Source organism: Sphaeramia orbicularis, chromosome 19 (assembly GCF_902148855.1).
Source record: "Sphaeramia orbicularis chromosome 19, fSphaOr1.1, whole genome shotgun sequence".
NCBI classification, from domain to species: Eukaryota; Metazoa; Chordata; class Actinopteri; order Kurtiformes; family Apogonidae; genus Sphaeramia; species Sphaeramia orbicularis.
The window spans coordinates 33,872,853-33,892,667 of NC_043975.1; the positions used below are offsets into that span (position 1 = coordinate 33,872,853).

Sequence of the window (19,815 nt, forward strand, 5' to 3'; positions counted from 1 at the left end):
ATCCTGTATCTTCCATTTTTGCCAAAATATTATCTTTTTTTTAATCACCTGAGCAATTGTTTGAAGAAGTTCCTAGTTCCCGTGATTTGTTACAATCAGTGACCTCTTCAGATTCTTCAAAGTCTTACCTGTCTTCTATTTTTGCAACAGTCCCCTGACAGCAGATTGTGACAGACACAATCATTTTCATGGCTGCAGGGTGAAAATACGGTCTGCATCAGCTGAGGACATAAAAGTGACGTATATGTAAGACAGTGAAGACGCAGTAAAACCAAGGTGAGGTTCATAAAGATTTGCAGAACCTAGTATGACTTTATTAAACTCTATCCTACATTACAAACGAACTTGAACATTGTTGAATAAAAATAACACAATAGCCTCAGTTACAGTGTTTATGTAAGTGATTTATGTACAGATTTTAAAGATACTGCATAAAAATAATGTGGGAATAGTCATCGTGGAGATTCGTCACCATACCTGTGCAGCCCCAGGAGACCTTTCACCTTCACTTCTCCACAACAATGTTGAATGTAAAGCTTGGTTAACAGAAAGCAATGAACCTTGTATATTACCTTAATACAATAACATTAGATGAATATTAGTGTGACAAATAATCATAAAGAACTATATCAATCATACAGATTAAATGCGCTCACATATTCCCTGATGTAGAATTTGGTATTACCTTTGAATCTTCAGCAACGTAAAAATGTGGAGAGTACAGACAGAGTCAAGACACTTTTCCCTTTTGGCTTGACTTGAAGGCATCATCTCTGTTGAGACATTATTACAGAATACACTTATACAACATATCAAAAAGTAGCCACCCTGATTTTATTCTCTACACATTCTCATTCGTCTCTAGAACGCTGAAAGGGGAAAATTCATTGAAAATTCTGAGAATGGGGCTGTGACATGTGTTATCACATGCTTTTTCGTTTAGATATATTTTCCATTGGTGGATCAGAGACGTCACGAGTCCCCCGGTTGATGTTCTGGCGATCACCTGTACTCTCAGGATCCGTCCTTTCTGCCGCTCTGATGATCAGTAGTCGATGCTCCGCAGGGCGGCGATGGAGGAGGCCAGTCGTCGAGGCAGTAGTTTGGCCGTCTGTCGGTATTCTTCGGGTTTGGCTCGAAGCAGGGTCACGATGTGCTGCAGGGTCCGGGAGGGTTGAAGGCCCAGAGCGTCCATCACGTTGCTCAGATAATCTGCGGATGCAAAAACATCCCATGATGCTTATACATGTTAATCAAACTGGGAGAAACCATTTAATTTGCATTAGATTCGATTAGATTAGGTTAGATTAGATTAGATTAGATTAGATTAGATTGAACTTTATTGATCCTTTGGGCAGAACCTTCAGGAAATTGAGGTTCCAAAAGCAGCACACCACCATATACAGGGTGGGGAAGCAAAATTTTCAATATTTTGAGGCAGGGATTGAAAGACAGTGTATGACCAATTAGTTTATTGAAAGTCAGGAGAATTTATTTGCCACAAGAAAATTGACATAATAGAAAATGTTTTTATTCTATGTGTCCTCCTTCTTTCTCAATAACTGCCTTCACACGCTTCCTGAAACTTGCGCAAGTGTTCCTCAAATATTCGGGTGACGACTTCTCCCATTCTTCTTTAATAGTATCTTCCAGACTTTCTGGTAATAGTTTTGCTCATAGTCATTCTCTTCTTTACATTATAAACAGTCTTTATGGACACTCCAACTATATTTGAAATCTCCTTTGGTGTGACGAGGGCATTCAGTAAATCACGCACTCTTTGACGTTTGCTTTCCTGATTACTCATATGGGCAAAAGTTTCTGAAAAGGTATGGATAATAGTGTTAGGTATGATTATGACATCAATATATGTTTGGTTTCAAAACAATTGACGTAGTGCCTGCTGAGAAAAAACAACTAAATGTTCATTGTAAATTTTGCTTCCCCACCCTGTACACACACAAGAAACACTATAAGAAAATAGCTTTAAAAAAGAAAAACAGTACTGAACAACAGGCAATTGCACGTTGTAAAGTACTAGTAGAAACAACAAGTAGCAAGGTGGTAAGAATAAAGTAATAATAACAGGGTTCCCAAGGTTTCTACAAGTTAAATTTAAGACTTTTTAAGACCTTTTTAAGACTAATTAGAACAGAATTTAATGCCCATTTCACAGTCTATTCATGGCAAAAATTCGTGACTCCTAGAATTTAAGAAATGTATTTATCTACTCCACCGTTCAGAGTCATTTCTCACCAGGGCCTGCAAAGTAGTGGTGGGCGGATCGATCCAAATATCAATAGCATCAATACCAAGTCGGTATCGGTATCAGATCGATACTAGTGTGGTGAGATTGATACTTTAGTTTCAGTTTTTCTCTGGTACACATTGCTGAGGTTTCATCAAAGAGGCGACAGCTAGGTCGCCAGACTCGCTGCTTCTGTCTTAGTGCGGAGCAGGCACACTTTGCTTCTCCTCCCCCCTCTTGTGTTTTGATGTTGTGCCATCACGTGACTCAGCAGCACAAAGTAAACAAGCAAGCCACTAGCTCAGGTGTGCCCACCCACCAGTACACACACAACGCATGCACCGACTGACACATAGAGCAGAAAAATGGAATGGAGGAGGAGCGCAATGTGGTTATATTTTCAGGCCAAAAATGAGACAATGGCAAGATGAATAATTTGTTAAAAGTCTGTAAGGTAGAGATAATTTTTATTAATTTTTTGTATCACAGTTTCTGAACCCTACCTGAAAAAAATAATTTGTTTCCTAGTGATCATTTTGTGTACTTTGTTTAAGGAAAAAAATTCCAGACATGACAACATATGGGGGAAAATTGTTTTGTTACTGTTTAATTGTTTCTCAAAAAAACTTATTTTGATAATAAAGTATTTTCAATTTAATTATAAACTTTGTCCAAATTCTGTCCTGGGTTTTAACTATTTAATAATAAAAAAGGAAACATCACAAAACACTTAAAGGTCATGAAATTAATTGAGATTTATCAAGCTGATTTTGCATCCACCTTAATTATTGAAACGTATCTGTACTGATATTGGTGATACTGGCCTTGTATTTGCATGGTATCAGATCGATACCAAAATATGTAGTATCACACACCACTACTGCAAAGTTAGCCATAATTGGCTCCTAATTTTAATATAAATTGTCAAGTTGGAACAGGTGGCACTGAGTAGACTTATGATGTGTTCCGAAGTGCTGGGAGGTGGGAAGTTTCTGACATCCAACTTGGTAAAATGCACTGGAACGTCTATCGAAGCCGGAGGTCCTATTTGCAAAGTGGGGCCAGATTTAAGTACCCCAACCTCACTGCAAACTACAACGTGATGTCAACACAACAATGGCAGCGAACAGTGTGCAAGTTCGCAATGGAAAAAAAACTGCACAATGTATAATCAGCTTGTCCATCATTTTGCCTCTTCCATCTCATTTGCGTATATGACAACACTGTACTGTTGACAGTCAAAATGCCTCTTCAGTAAGAAAGCAAATTGGATCTTAGATCTGTGGTCCTCCATATTTGTTATTTATGTTCAACATGGATCATCTGGAATGCTTTGAGGTGGGATGTAGTTAACTCCAGGTGAGATATATTCTACCTCCCAGCACTTTGGAATGCAGCGTAATGTTACTTTCTTTGCAGCTTGGACATTTTCCAGACACATTTAAACACAGTACACTGAACAAGTTTATGGCAGCATAACCTAAGAACCAACCATATTAAATGTAATACTGTTAAAAGACTTTTTAAGGTATTAGATGCAGATTAGTAAATTCAAGACTTTTAGGACCTTTCAAGACCCTGCAGGAACCCTGAATAATAATAATAATAATAATAATAATAATAATAATAATAATAATGATAATAATAATAATAATAATAATAATAATAATAATAATAATAATAATAATAATAATAAATAGCTAATTATGTTGTATGTATATAGATTACATACATGTATATTTAAGTTCCAAGTGGAAGATTTAAGAAGAAACTGAACACTAGAGCATGCTTTTTGAGCTGTAAACAGCATCTTACGACTCACTTGTAAAGAAATGCATCAGTGCTGGAGATAATGAACAGAAAATTGGACAAATATATAAAAATCTGAATAATGTAGGTGAAAATAGCTCATCTCACCACTTGCTGTTTGAAGATATTTTTGAGCCATGTTGCCCATTTAATGAAAAAGGGCTGTGCTTTCAGTATTGTTTTAGAATGACTCTGCATCATGGCATTTGTATAAAGAAAAACAGTTACGGCCTCTAATCAGAGGTGTTCAGTCCATCTGTCCTTCAGTCAGATTCTGCTGAGCCTCGTTCATTTTCCTCAAGCCATTGTATCAGTATTCGGAAACACGGGACTCACAAAAAGGCTGTTTTTCGTTTGGTAGGTTTAAGAGCAAATAAGTGACATTGATTTTTAGGTTTGCCTTTATTGGAGGCTAAAACCAGAGCAGACACTCACATTAACCCATTCATCAGAGGCTCTATAGTCTGTCAGGTGATTGTCTGTCAAACAGATGAACTACTCCTGTCTCACATCTACACCTGATCACCTCCATCTCTGCCTTTTTCTGACACTGTAGCAGCTTTGAGGATCATGTGTCAGTGTGTTTTTGATCAGGTTAGAATTTATATCCACAAAGTCAGCAGGTCCCCTTCAGAGGAGCCTATTAAGTTTCTACAGAAGTTCAGATAAGATGTATTATTTTTGTCCTTATCTCAGTTTTATAGTGGGTGGAGTTATTAACCCGCTGGAATTAAAAAGCTCAAATCAGATAAAACTAAAGCAAACTCTGACTCAAGCAAGGGGAGGGTAAGATCTAGCAAAATCGAAAACCTCACCACTAGCGGCTAAAACATCTTACACACTGAAACCAATTCCACTGATCTATGAGTAAAATGCTTCCAGATATAGTGAAACGTTGCCAAATCTGGGTCACTAATGGAGATAAATTAAGTCGAAAATGCAAGTTGGCTGTAGCTTTCAATGTAAAGTATTGGGTCAAAATAGAAAATTCTATGAATTAATCAGAGTGGTTCATCTCTGAGCTACAGGTTCAGCTTCAAAACCTGTAGCTCGACTACTTTCACTTTTCAGATTCTTCTAGTGGAACATTTAGTATCCTGCCCCCCAAAGAGGAGGCAAGGGGTATTGTTTTTGGTTCATTTTGTTTGTTTCTTTGTTTGTCAACACTGGATTTATAGATTGCCAGTGACCCAGAATATATGTGATTACATTTTGGGTAAGGTAGATCAAAGTCCAAATTTTTTATGATTTTTTTTTTAAATCTTCAAATTTACTAGTAATGGGCCAAATATGTGTGAGGGACGGGGTTTGTTGTGCCTGGCACCACTTGTTAAATATGTATATTACTAGCACATTGACCCATGGGGAACCACAGGTCATATTATTACCAATATCTAGGGACTGAGGCTAGTAAATGCGTCGTTCCCGTTTTTAACTTCATTTCCCATCATGCAGAATGGAACTGCGGTTCCTGTCAATCATCATGGACTCAAGCTAGTAATTGTATTGTTCCTGTTTTTAACTTCATTTCCCATCATGCAGTGTGATACTGCACTTCCAGTAAACCATCATGGGCACAATGTGATTGTAAGGCTTTTGTATGTCAAAATTACTAATATCTCCCAAAATATTGGTCCTATCAACTTGAGGAGATATTTAATGTAGAGATAGGACTATTCCTCAACTGTAGATACCAAACTGGCCAGTTAAAAGCATCTCAATTTCTCAGAACTGTGCAGATACACACACACAGACGTTCTGAGACCTTCCAGTATTATGATATAGATGTGTATACAGTACAGGGGTTGGACAAAATAATGGAAACACCTAACATTGTGGCATCATAGAAGGTGTTTCCATTATTTTGTCCAACCCCTGTATATATATAATACTACTTACCCATACATCTTGAAAACACCAGCTAAGCAACATTTTTGTCTATTCCAATCTCATTAAAGTATGTAAATTATGGCTCACTTTTATCTATGAAGCAGATCATTTCCAAAAAAAAATGTGGCCCTGTATTTTTCCTATTATTAACAGTAATCATATATTTTTTTATAGAAACTGCTCGTTTGTGGGCAGTGAAATGCGGCCTTCTAGTATTCTTTACCAATATCTGTGGCCAGTTGTTTAGTGGAATGAGGACTCAGTTGGGGGATGAGTAGGATGGCATCACAGTACGTCTGCATTGTGGCTCGAGCGATGGAGCCCAACCAGTAGTCTGCAGTGTTATCCAGCTCTGCAAGGTCATCACCTGAGACAGAAGACACATGTTACCAGACTGCAACAAGTCATAAGAGCATGGTGTCGTGGCCTATTACAGACAGGTAGGGTTTGAACAGAAGTATCAGGGGGAAAAGGAGGCTGAAAAAGGTGAATAAATGTCAAAATGACAGAATTTTGACTTAACTTCTGCTACTACGAGGCTCTACAACAAGAATAAAACGCATAGTAATAGGAAAGATCCTGTACACAAAGATAATGCACTGAAAATGCCACTAATGGTAATAAATTGTATTTCCTTCTCCTGATTAGGTACAGTCATAAGGTTTGAAAATGTTGTGCAAAAGGACGAAAGTAGATCAATAACATCTGTATAAAGACATGAAATACATTAACACTATGAGTTTTACAGGTAATTAAAATTATTTTACTTTACTATGATTCACTTTATTTTCCTCACTTGCTATAACACCATTTAGACGAGATTCATTTCACCAGATCTCATCTCAAAAGGTCTCAACTTCATTTTCTTCTGACAAATTCCATTTTCATGACAGAATGTATAGTAAATACATAGCTTTTGAAAAAGGTCTCCAATATTTATTCATGTGACAACAGAGAAAAGGAATCAGACTAGGGCTGCACGATATTGGAAAAAACTGACATTACGATAATCTAAACCCTGCAATATATATTGTAATATGATGTGTTTCCTCTCGTTGTGGCGACAGGTGCAAGGCATTATCGACACAGAACACAGGTTTCAATATCATCCTTCTTGTAGCCAAAATAATTCCATAATGAGAACATGTTGAGTTCATTTGCCTTCAACATTACAGGACCTGCGATGTGACTGTTGCACACACGTACATCGTGATGCCGATGCTCAAACAATATATTGTGCAACTCTAAATCCAACATAATCTGAGATCACGTTCCCTTGGAATGAATGGGATAAAATGCTGCTGCTGATCTCCTACAGTTAGGATATTAGAGAAACCCACATGGCACAGACACAGGAAATGACTCTACTGTGGACCTGACCCATCTGAACCATCTGAGGTAGTATATGATGAAAATCTATTTGACACGGCCCTGATCAAAACTATGACTACACACAAGGTGGCATAAACTGATATTATGATACTTCTTTCTAATAAAGCCACAAGTAATGTTAAGTGCTAATGTTAGGAGAGGGGTTAGGACACCACTGAGACAACCAGATGAAATAGACCATAGGTTTTAGATATTCTAATAGGGAAATATTATACATTATGCCTAATTTTTATTGGGTTGAATGATTGAGACTGTGCTTTTGTGTCACAAAAATGAATGAATGAAGTGCAGAACAAGGTTTTGTGTAGAAACAGAAACAAAAAAGAGGGAAAAAATAAAGGTTTGCATGACAGTAACCTTGTTCTGGTGGGAAAGGCAGCTTCCCGGCATGCAAAGCCAACTCTAGAGCAGGGTCCTCCTGTGTCACAAATGGCTCCAAGTGGAGAGGCAGCGACATCAAGTACTGCCCAATCTGGAAGAGGGAAACACACAAACATCTAGAATCATAGTGACATATGAATAAAATAATAGTGTATAGCAGGGATGTCAAAGTCAGTTTAGTTCAGGGGCCATATTCAGCAACAATATGATCTGCACCCCAGTGAAATAATAGCATAATAATATATAAATAATGTAAACTCCAAACTTTTCTCTGTGTTTTAGAGGGACAAAAAAACCTAAATTACATCATGAAAACATTTACATCTACAAACTATCCTTTAAAAAAATGTGAATAACCTGAACAACCATGAACAAACTGAAATTTATTAAAATAAGAGCAATTTATCTTCATATTAAATGTCTCAGCTTCTCATTTGCACATGTACATTACAACTTACAGATCACAGTAGATCTATAAATGCAATAAGCATTTAGCAATAAACAAAATATTGGTAAAATTACACTTATTTCTCTAAAGACATTTCAGGTTCTTCATATTTGTTCAGGTTATTCATATTTTTTGTGAAAGTATAGTTTGTAAATGTAAACATTTTCCTGTAATTTTACTGTTTTTACACTAAAACAAAAAATACTTGAACAGGGTTCCTGCAGGTTTCAAGTTAAATTTAAGATTTTTTAAGACTACTTAGAACAGAATTTAATGCCCATTTCCCAGCCGTTCCCCTCTACTCGTGCCAACCAGATCGAGATAGATCTTTTCTTCAATCGGGTATTATTAAATTTGCACTTCCCTATATTTACTTTTCACTTGTTTGTCCCTTAAACTTCCTAAAGTCAGTTTTCTCGGGCGACACACACAACTAACTCCTGCACGTGTTGGGCTGATTGTTCTGTGATCATTTCTCAAAGGGGGCTGCAGAATTAGCAATAGTTGGTTCCCAATTTCAGTATAAATTGTCAGATTGGAACGGATGGAAATGAGTAGACTAACGTTACTTTCTTTGCAGCTTGGATATTTCCCAGACACATTTAAACACAGTACAGCAAACAAGTTTATGGCAACACAACTTAAAACCAACCATATCAAAATGAACACCTTTTAAAGACTTTTTTAAGGTATTTAATGCAGATTTGTAAATTCAAGACTTTTTAAGACCACACAGGAACCCAGATGAAGTTGTAAGTATTTACAGGTTATGATAGTCTTTTTTTTTTTCCGCTTACATTTTTATTGAAATTTTATAGACACGTAGTCACCAAAAACAACAAAAAACAAACACACAAACCTTGCTTGGGTACACTACACGACACTACATTCCCATTATTCAGTCCTTCCACCATTCCAGGTTCTGTAATCAGTCCATTTATTCCATTGTTTGTCCATTTGTGCTTCTTGTAGTCACAGTTTGTGAATTTATGATAGTCTTTTACTGGTCTAACCAACTTGACATCGAACTGAAATGGTTTTTAATATCTTAAGTGTAATTTTTGCTTTTCACAAATTCATCCGATGGGCCCAGATTGGACGTTTTGGCGGGTCGGTTTTGGCCCACAGGCTGTATGTTTGACACCCATGGTGTATAGTATATTGATAGTATGCAGTTTAATACTATTAGTTGTTTAGATTAAATGAAGCTTATATCAAAGCCAAACTGGACTCACATTTGTAATGTATTCTTGCGGTGACAGGCTGAATGTAGGCAGGTCCTCTGTGTAACTCTCTCCAAATCCAGGCGCCTCTTGGCTCTGAATACAAACAAGGGGAATGTTTGATGTGAGATGAAATAAGACACCCAAATGTTCACTGCATGCACATACACACATTCACACAATCTGACTGCTCGTAGCACTCATGCACTCAAATCCTGTCAATCAGGTTTTTTTTAATCAAATAATCAAGAAACATGACACTTCATCACCTCCATCTTGGAGACGAGGCAGAGCTGGTGTTTGATCTGTAGGAAGACTGAATCGAAGGCCAGCTGGTTCGCCTGCTGGTTGAGTCTGGTCAGAGCTGCTCTGGGTTCAGCTAACAGGTTGGAGTTACCGGTGCCTTTCTCCTGCACAACACAAAGAAGATCCACATAAGCTACTCCTAACTCAGTTCTATTTAGTAAACATCAACTGACTAAATCATATTCTGACACCAAGCTTCACTCCATACCTTTAAGGAGTAAAGCACTTCCATGAGGCTATTGTATTCAGCCATGTTTCCCCTCTGGAGGTAATTATATTCCTGCCAGGGGTTTTTGGCGGTGCTCTTCCGGTCCGTGGAGGTGGCTTCTTGGATCCCTGCCAGACTACGAGGGCTGTAAGACTCTGACAAGTACTTCCCTGCTGTGCCCAGGATCCTGTTGCAGGGGTTGATCAATGAGAATTCGTTGGATTGCTTAAAATGTGAACACTGTGTCGTTTGTGGATTAAAGAGACGTCAGTATAAAAGTTTTTCTCACTTGTTTGACAGCTGCTGCTCAAAAGCTCCACATTGTCTTAGTAGCTCTCCACAGGTGGCAATAATCCTGTAAGGCACAAAGTGAACATGTTAGAAAATGTCCAAACATCTTGTATAATAGAATACCTCATGTCAACCAGAGATGGCTGCTTCTTGTTGTAGTTCAGTTTGACTGTATCTCCTTCATACCACTTCAGAAGACTTTCAGACCCATGGTTTTGTTGACTTCTGATTTTGATCCTTCATTTTTATCCCTCTACCAAGTCATAGTTGGTTTCTTCTTTGTCCGTTTTAACCCTTAAAGACCCAGCGCTACTTTTGTGACAGTTCCCAAATGAATTTTTCTCCAGATTTAACCTTTCTCAAGTGATTTATCTCCATTTATTAGAATATTATCCTCTGTATTGTGTTTTTTCAGTGAAAATCATGCATTTTCCTGCATCCAATTTACTGATCATCTAACTGTTCATAAAAGCTCAGATTAAAGTTGAGGGTTATTATATCAAAAACAGACCAAACGGATGAAAAAGTTACTTTTTCAGAAAAGATATCTATAAGTAAATATAAAAACAAGTATCTCCATCCACCGTCATTTATCAAACTCCATGGGTTTTACTGGTGAGTCAATGTTGTCGAAGATGACGGTGTTTCCACACTCACTACGGAACCTCTGAACATCCAAATGGATGAACATCACATCTGATGACCATGAAAAGATGACAAACTGCATTTTACACCAATTATTTACATGTATCGATAGGATTAGTGGATCAACAGGTATTAAACATTTAAGATCACTAGATGATTTTGGTCACTACTGGCTGTTTGGGTCTTTATGGGTTAATTGTGCTTTGTGTTGTTATTTCCTATGCATTTGTGATGTATCATCCACTTATGTATCAGTTATGATTGGAAATAAGGAATAAGCATGAGGTGTCATATTGAAAATGTCCAAATGCTCTGTGCCATCTGACTTCCTGCCTGTCTGTTTGCAACCTGATGTGTTTTCCATCAAAAATAGACTTGGCATGTATTTTTAGCAGAGCACAGAGCCACGATGGGATGCTTCTGAAACGTGCAGCAGTGTGTCTGGTGGAGCTGCGAGCACTGACAGCACTTACTGCTATGCAGTTTGAAGGCTACATTTGAGCCAGACAACTGGTAAGATGAGAAAACTAACTTACTTTTATGAACTGATTTCAAAAGGAATAAAAATCAGTAACCTGACAGAGTTCTGAAAGGCAGTCCAGTCCTCCTGGAAAACAGATGAGCTGAGCGCATCCTCTAGTTTACACTTCTTCCTGATCGACTGCAGTGTTGTAGAAAAGTCAGACACATACCTAGAAACACAAAGTTAAAGTTGGACACCTGATTACAGATACGTATAATCAAACATTTTTAAACTGACAAAGCAAAATGGGACACTATAAATATCTCCTGTACGAATATGTATGAAAGGAAAGACTCATTACTTGGTGAAAAGGGCTTTGAGGGCTTTGAGGAGTCCACACACTGCCAGTCCATCAGTCAGTTTGACGCAGCGGTCCACAGCAGCACTAGCCAGGCCAAACAGCTTCCCAACAGAGTGGCTCAGCTCCTCCACACAATCAATAACTTCCCCATGTTCCTGTGAAGAGAGAGGAATACAAATATAGACAAAAATACAAATAGAAAGTAGAAACATTACTGTCGGTTTGTGTGTGATCTTACTAAAGGTACAGCACTGATCTGGATGAGAAGGTGAACTTCCTCTAGGTCTCCATACTGCAGCTGATAAGATTTATAGGGGTCATAGAGCGAACAGACCAACTCATTCACCTTCAGAAGGTTAGTCTCACCTGTAGGGAAAGCACAGGCAGAACATGAGGATGTAATTCACCACATCTATTGTACAGATTATGGCTTCTACGGCTTTGCACAGACCCAGGTGTGGTAGCATGGCGGCCTCCAGGCTGTGTCCAAAAGTAGACGTAGTATCATGAAGTTCCAACAAGGTGTTAAGACGCTGCTCTTGTGCTGCACGCTCCATGGCGGTGCTGAGGCACACGGGGATGGATGGGACCATGGCCCCCAGAGTCTGGATCAGCAACACTGTTACCACCTCATACGGATTCTTGAACACCTATCAAGTGTCACATTATGGGTAAACAAGTGTTCAGAGAACGCAAACCCCGAACGGTGTGCATGTGTGGATCGACTATTTCTTTTTAAATTAAACAGTTTCAAGGTTGTTCCATACAGCAGAAAAAGTTGAAGCTTGGTACCAGTCATGTGTATGTCAAATTATATTAAATTCCAATCAATATTTGTTGAGTTATAATGAAAAATGTGTCGTAAATGGGATTTTCAGTGTTAAATTGAAATGTCCACAGAGTCCATATTCCACAGTGGATGTAGACAATTTTGTGCCAGATACAAGATATTGTTAGAAGCTATGGGTATATCAAATTGGAGGCTAATCAGAGTCATTTTGAATTTTTTATGAATTTTTGAAAATTGCTCAATGAGATAGGAAAATTTGACATTTTGTGACCTTGTTGGGAATTTAACTTTGGCCTACTTGGCCCAAAATTGAATGGGGTCGTCCCAGGGCCTAGGCCTATCTGTGGGTAAAATTTGGTAAAGATGGTTGTAATAGTTTCCCGTAAAGTTGGTAACAAACAAACAAACAAACACGCAAACAAACGCACAAAGCAAAGTGATCACAATACCTCCTGGCGGAGATAAGGATCACACTTACGGAGGTTAAATGTATTAGTTTGATATTTGCTGACATTCACATTAATATTCCACATTTTTACAGGCCATGTAAACTGTTTGGATATTCTGAATTAGATCATTTCAGAATAAAGCTGAAAAACCACCTTTAGAAAATTTGTGAAAATCATGTTTCGACACAAAAAAACATAATGGATCATGCAATTTTGGCCACTTTTCCACATTAGAGCCTTGTTAATCAATGTTTACACAGCTGTCAGAATTTCCTTTTTCATCACCCATGCACAAAACTTACTAAACTTACTATCTAAATGGATATTTTTTTGTATCTAAGGGTAGTCATTTAGTTCTCTTTGCAGTGTTCTGTGTCTTACCTGGCTGCTCCACTGGAGTTGAGAATGCCACGTAGAGAGCAAGGTGTCATAAAATTCAGCCAGCTGTTGGTTCAGACTGAGCTCACTCTGAGAGATATCCTGCCACATGCTAACCAGTTGACCCTGAAGATGACATCACACAGATACTTTAAAGCTCAAGCATACTCAAGCCAAACAGATGAGAACTTTCAGAACAATATAACTGGGAGTTTATTTATTTAGTGTTATAAAACCTTTAATACCTACTTTATGACATTTGTAGTAGTATGCTAGGAGTTGTGGCATTCTATCAATCTCTGTGAAGACTTTAACAAACAATTTGGCTTGGTCTGTAAAAACAATGCAGACAAACCATCGAAGTTAAGCATTTATACTGACAAGATGATTATTAAAAATCATTCAAATCAATCGACCTCTATAAATGTGCCTTTGCTTCTTACCTATAGACATGGAATTAAAGGTTGCAACTATCTGTGGGCTGGCTAGAGCTTCAAGTCTGTTTTTAAGAGCCTCCAGGTGGACACACTTTTCAGAGTAGTCTGGTGTGTCTACCAGCATGGCCAGGCTGTTCTGCATGCTGGTCAGCTTAGATGAGATCAATGCAAGGTCCTGGAAAGAAAAGGAACATATTAGTAATACATTTACTAGTGCTCATCCCTATGCTCTTACTTATGAAATGTTAGACAGGCTTAATTGAGTATGTCACTGACAAATTATAGTAAAGTTTGGTTGGCATTAAATCAGGCATTAAAATGAATGCATGACAGAACACTAATAATCATACTAGATGAAATGGCTCTAACTGTGATGTCATTTGACTTTGAACAGTGTGGAAAAAGATCTTATGAAGAATCTTTATGATTACTTAATACCAGTTCATATTTACCTGTGTTTTAAATGTCTCCTCAATATCTGCACTCAACGTACTCCATTTGTCTGCCTCCTGCAGTGCTTCAGCTGCCAGCTGCAACCGACTCTTCACTTGATCTATCTCCACCAGGACCTGGAATACAACAATAAAACATAAGTTAAACCCACCAAGCAACCTCTAAGAATCATCTACTGATGTCACTCACTACTATGCTCTGGGTCACACACCTGCATAGACTGCACAGTGTCCTGCTCAAACTTTCTGATGTCTTCTTTGACCAGGACCATCTGCTCCTTGAGAAAGGAAGCCTCCTGTTTCAAAGCCTCCACATCTCGAAGCACCCTGGGCATGTTCTGGAGGGCCTGGTTGCTGCTCTCTATAGAAATACACACAGTGGTTAAGTTTTATGTTAACAATACAATGAGAATTTTACGAGGTAAAAAGAAAAAAAATGGCCAGAATGATACACAAAAAACTTAACATCCACCCCCACCCCCACCCCACCCCCAATGTGTTTCCAAAAGAAACAGTATGAATTTAAAGAATGGATCAAATGAATTTACTAGTTGTGTAACCTGTGGGAAAAGATTTTGAAGGTCAACTGAAATAAAAGTACGTAGATACAACATTGATTTAATTGCATTTAGTATTTTTTATGTGATATTGAAAAAGGTGGTTTCAATACAAATCAGTGTTTTTCAACCTTGGGGTCGGGACCCCACGTGGAGTCACCTGAAATTTCTAGTAATTGATAAAAAAAATAAAAATAAAAACTTAGTAATAAAAATATGGTGAGTTGAGAGAGACAATCCCAATACATAAAAGACATGACAGACTGTGAAGCTGAAACTGAAGCACTGTGGTACTGTTTATCTTTCAAATGTTCATTGTGGTCAGTTTCAGATGCTGCAGCTCTTTCATAATTCATAGTTTACATTATTGTTTGTTCAGTATTAATTGTCAGCCTTGTAAATACAAGCTGGACTGACTGTACAAATCCTGACCAAGGAAAATAAAATTCTCACTTTGTGCAGTAATCTCAATTTGGCTTTTCTGCCTCTGTCCATAATAATATACATTACATAGACTAAATATTGTCTAAAATTAATATGTATTTGCAACATAATATAGCAAACTATTACATGATCAAAAACAAATTAGTTTTAGGAAAAAAAAAAAAAAAAAATCTCAGTTTTGAAAGTCAATCAATTTGTGATGTTAAAATGGGGTCACAAGCCAAAAAAGGTTAGGAACCACTGATACAAATTGATGAAGCCTTTATAAGGGTCCTGCACTGCACAAAAATTACTAATGCATTGAAATCAGTGTTAAAGCTAATCTCTGACGTGCCAACACTCTGATAGTAAACAAAGCCACATCCCTCCAACATGTACTAGCCTATAAAAAATATCTTGTATTTTGTATGTAGGTGGCATCACGTATTCAAACTGGCATTTAAAGGTTTAAAATCCATAAAATTATTGAACATTTGGTAGATTTGAGCTGAGCTGAAGTGGTTTAAGAGATTTATGCTGACAAAAAACAAACAATACTGATATATGATGATTTTATGGTAGTTCTTTTGCATGTACATTTTTGGCTTGTGGGTCCCCAGAGGGTACAAAAAGTGTCTATAAAGTAAAACAGACCTGTAAAAGTAACTGACATTATTATTATTATTATTTTTTTTTTTTTTTTTTTTTTTTTTTATGTCAAAAAAAGAGAGATTCTTGCAGAATTTAATCTCATAAGCTGCAACACAGTCATAATGATCACCAAATCAAAAAAAAGAAAAATGACAAACTGAACAAAAATGGCTTCAGGGGTCCGTGAGGGTTAAATGGAGTGGACAAACACCAACACAGGGTTATAGGTTTGGTGTCATTACGTGTCTTACCTTCAATGGCATTATTTACTTCCTGGATGAACAGCTGCAGCTTCATGACCAGTGTGGCTGCGTGTGTATCCGTCTTCCCCGGCGCGTCCTTCTGCACCACTTTGAAGGCGCCGTTCACCCAGTCTTTCACATCAAAATCATCGTCCAGAAACTTGGAGAAATCCATTTGGCTGTCGGCAGTTCACGTAGCAGGGCTGTGTGAATCTCTTCTGCTGTTAGTCTATGTCATCGACCCATTGCTACCACTAGCTAGTTTTTACCAAATAAAGGCTTCGAAACGAATATAAAATAAATAGCCCAGGAAAATGAAATGATCATTACAACTAAATATAGTTCCAACAAGGCAACGGCTTCCTCCAGAATTAAAATTAAAGGTTTACAACATTAAAAGAAGAGAATTAACCGTTTGATGCTGGTTGTTGTAAAGAGATGACAACAACTTCCGGTTTGTGCGTTCTATTTACCTTCCCCGGAAACAAGCGCCGACACAACAAACGAATACCGGAAAAAATCTAGTCAGCAAAACAAGAATTAAGAAGAATTAAAGAATTAATATGAATAAATATAATTTTTAAATAAATTATGTATATAAATCACGTTTCACCGAGGGACAGAACAGAAGGGGACAGGAAACCTAGCTTGAAGCAGTGTTACACATTACTAATCCCGTGTAGAAATGTCAGTTTAAAGAAACCCTTTTAGTTCCAGCACTTCTTCCTTACATGTATGGTGTGTAATACCTAAGTCTGCTCGGATAATAAACTATTTGGTGATTTTATTGTCATCGTAATTAATGTAAATGCGGGTGATCGTCAATACAATATAATTGTATGCACTCTGCTTCCATCTGCAGGCGAGCATCATAATTACATTTCCAATGCAGATACATACAGAGGAGCTTTAAACATGCTTTTGCAGTAACAGTAATCATAGCAACAGTTCTCTTTATCACTTTAGTATTTGATCAGTGAATATACACCACAGTGCAGTGGATATACATTACTGAGTTGATCCAAGAAGTGTAGTAAATGTGGATTTTACTGTTACTCAACCTCATTCTTACATTGTTAGTAATGACCAGGAATAGAATTTCGGATCATGTGCATTACCAAGGTTGAAGAAGCATTTATGTGACTCAAATCAGATCAAAAGAGCAGATATTGTTTGGGTGTGAAGAGTCTTATGTCTAGACATGATACGTTTTGATAAAAATTTCATTAGTCTTCAATTTTATTTTATTTTTTTAGAAATTATCCATCTCAAAGATTAAATACGCTAAATCTTACATACTTTACATACGTGCAGTGGAAAACAAATGACCAAAGTGCTGGTTAGCTGATGTTTTCAACGTATACAGTAAAGTGTGTACACCTATAATGGTCTATGATGTACATTTACAACAGATTTGTAAATCTTCCACGAGAAAGAACCTGAAAAGTGAATTGTAATGTGCAGACAGTGTTTTGAAGTAGATCTGACAAACACTCCTTTTGAGTAAAACCCATTCTCTCATTAATGCTCAGAATTTCACATTTTGACTCAAGACTGTATCTTGGAAACTACAGCCAACCAGTATTATTGACTTTTTTTTTTTTTTGTGACTCAAACCTGATTTCATTACTTTTATTCTGGGAGGATTTAACATGTATATCAGTTTTATTTTAAAATGATATAAACACAGACTAATATTTGTAAAACTACTTGTAGTGGCTTCACTGTTCCTCATCTTTAAGCATGACTTTGCAATGTCACACTGTAAAAATGTCTTTGCATATCAGCTGCAGTTGAAATTTATCACTACACACACTTCATTTCATGAGTGCTATGCAAAGCTGAAAGACAATAAAAGACTAAACAGGGAATACAAGGGAAGTGAAACAAGTCGGCAAAGCAAGGAAAAGCAGAATTTTGATCGACATCCACTTGCCTTGCAGCTGCGTGGGAGAACAAACGTATTAAGATATTGCGACAGGAGAGATTATTTGAGAAGAGCAGACATGGGGATAATTGATGAGGTTAAGAACACCTTGTCCAAGGCGGTGTTCACTCCGTCTACGCTGCTGTCTGGACGAGGTGGGCTGCACATGGCACAGATCATTCTATCACTCCTTACCTTTGTTCTGGCAATATTCAGAGGAGGGAGCAGCCATACCTACTGGAACTATGCCATGTTTACCTGGGCCTTCTGCCCCATCATGACCCTCATCATCACCGTCATTGAGATGTTCAAACTCGATGTCGTCCTCAATTTGTTTTGCATGGACTGGTCTGACTTCACCACTGGGATGGCCATGTCCTCTACCCTCATGACCATCTCTATCGCCATCACCTACGCTAACTTCTACACTTGCACGAAACTGAAATGTCTATATGGCATCATAGTGAGTGTATTTGCTTTCTTGTGTGGCTTTGTCTACACACTTGAAGTGGTGAAGGACAAAATCCTGGACAAGAAGAAGGGGAGCTACCTGGCTGCTCTGCCTGGATTCTTCAAAGTAATGGAGGCCTTTGTGAGCTGTGTCATTTTTATATCACTGACTGGATACAGAGACAAACCAGCTCTGATCTTATGCATCATTGCATATGTCATTCCTTTTCCCATCCTCCCAGTAATCATAGCCGTCAACATTTTGAAGAAACTGAAGAATTGTTTGCCCTTTAATTTGGACAGATTTGTGTTTATATTCCTGGTGATCTCTGTTGTGTTGTATATATTTGCTGCTATTGTCTGGCCCATTTTCACCTTTAAAGACAATCCTCGTCCCAGCCACTGTCCACCCAGTTTCTGTATCTGGGCCATACAGTTCATAGTCACATTTATGACCTATGTCAACCTTATTCTTTTCTCACTGGATCTCATTTTTACTCTGCTTGGGATTTGTGGTTTTAAACGTACTTAAACATATTGTTGAGATTTCTTTACAAATGTGATGACGAAACAAAAAGTGGAAGAATTATCATCATGCAACATGTACTTTTATGTCAATACAAAAATTTTTCTGGTTCAGTATCAGTGTTGGCTTGAGACTGAACTGAATTATTTCTGGTTGGAGTGGTTGAAAATAATTATCAATGGCATGAACAAGATCATTTTTACCCCAACCCCTGAAGGGGAGGCAAGGGGTATTGTTTTTGGTTCAGTTTGTTTATTTGTTTATTTGTTAAACACTCTAGCAGCAAAACTATTGGTTGAATTCATAAAAAATTGGGTTTATAGCTTGCCCGTTACCCAGAATAGATGTGATTACATTTTGGAAAAAATAGGTGAAAGTTAAAAAATTTTAATGTATTTTTTAAATCTTTTTTCCCCCCATTTACTTATAATGGCTGAAATTTGTCTATGCTGTCTATGTCTATGACATTTCAGATTCAGATACAGAAAACTTTATTTATTCCATACGGGCAATTCACTCCCAGCTTACCACAGACATCAGCCCACATCCAAAGTGTAATGTGACAAACATAAATAAATCAGTGCACAAATACAAGATCATTGAAAGCAACTATGCATAAATGCATTTAAATAATCAATAATAAATAATCAATAAATACCAATGCAAACCAAAAGACAAAAAGACCCCATTGGTTCTGCTAACATAAAAAAAAAAATCTCATATAAAATGACAAAAATGGCTAAAATGGCTGCTGTCAGATCAGCTGGATTGATGCCAAAGTAAGCTACAATACATGCAAGGAGTTGGGTTTGTTGTGCCTGGCACCACTTGTTATTTAATATTTTGTATACATCCATGGAGCAATTCA

General features: G+C 37.5%; 2 protein-coding genes across 2 annotated transcripts; one reads left to right on the plus strand and one right to left on the minus strand.

Moving 5' to 3' along the window:
* Positions 1–272: 272 nt before the first annotated feature.
* Positions 273–16,499, minus strand: cog7 (component of oligomeric golgi complex 7). Its single transcript, XM_030122162.1, has 17 exons — positions 16,054–16,499; positions 14,384–14,532; positions 14,172–14,288; positions 13,726–13,894; positions 13,532–13,614; positions 13,286–13,408; positions 12,117–12,315; positions 11,904–12,031; positions 11,666–11,820; positions 11,417–11,533; positions 10,195–10,260; positions 9,906–10,092; positions 9,661–9,801; positions 9,404–9,487; positions 7,697–7,811; positions 6,171–6,314; positions 273–1,212 (listed from the first exon to the last, which is right to left on the minus strand). The coding sequence occupies exons 1-17, from the start codon at positions 16,217–16,219 to the stop codon at positions 1,046–1,048; spliced, it is 2,310 nt and encodes a 769-aa protein (XP_029978022.1). The 5' UTR covers positions 16,220–16,499; the 3' UTR covers positions 273–1,045.
* Positions 16,500–18,050: 1,551 nt separating this feature from the next.
* Positions 18,051–18,953, plus strand: LOC115439657 (myeloid-associated differentiation marker-like protein 2). Its single transcript, XM_030163525.1, has one exon. The coding sequence runs from the start codon at positions 18,051–18,053 to the stop codon at positions 18,951–18,953; it is 903 nt and encodes a 300-aa protein (XP_030019385.1).
* Positions 18,954–19,815: the final 862 nt, after the last annotated feature.

Coding starts and splice junctions, on each gene's coding strand:
- cog7 (XM_030122162.1), bottom strand. CDS start 16,219: ATGGATTTCTCCAAGTTTCTGGACGATGATTTTGATGTGAAAGACTGG. Junction 12,032..12,116: donor CGCCATGCTACCACACCTGG/GTCTGTGCAAAG, acceptor CTTTCCCTACAG/GTGAGACTAACCTTCTGAAG. Junction 9,802..9,905: donor AAGTGCTTTACTCCTTAAAG/GTATGGAGTGAA, acceptor TGTGTTGTGCAG/GAGAAAGGCACCGGTAACTC.
- LOC115439657 (XM_030163525.1), top strand. CDS start 18,051: ATGGGGATAATTGATGAGGTTAAGAACACCTTGTCCAAGGCGGTGTTC.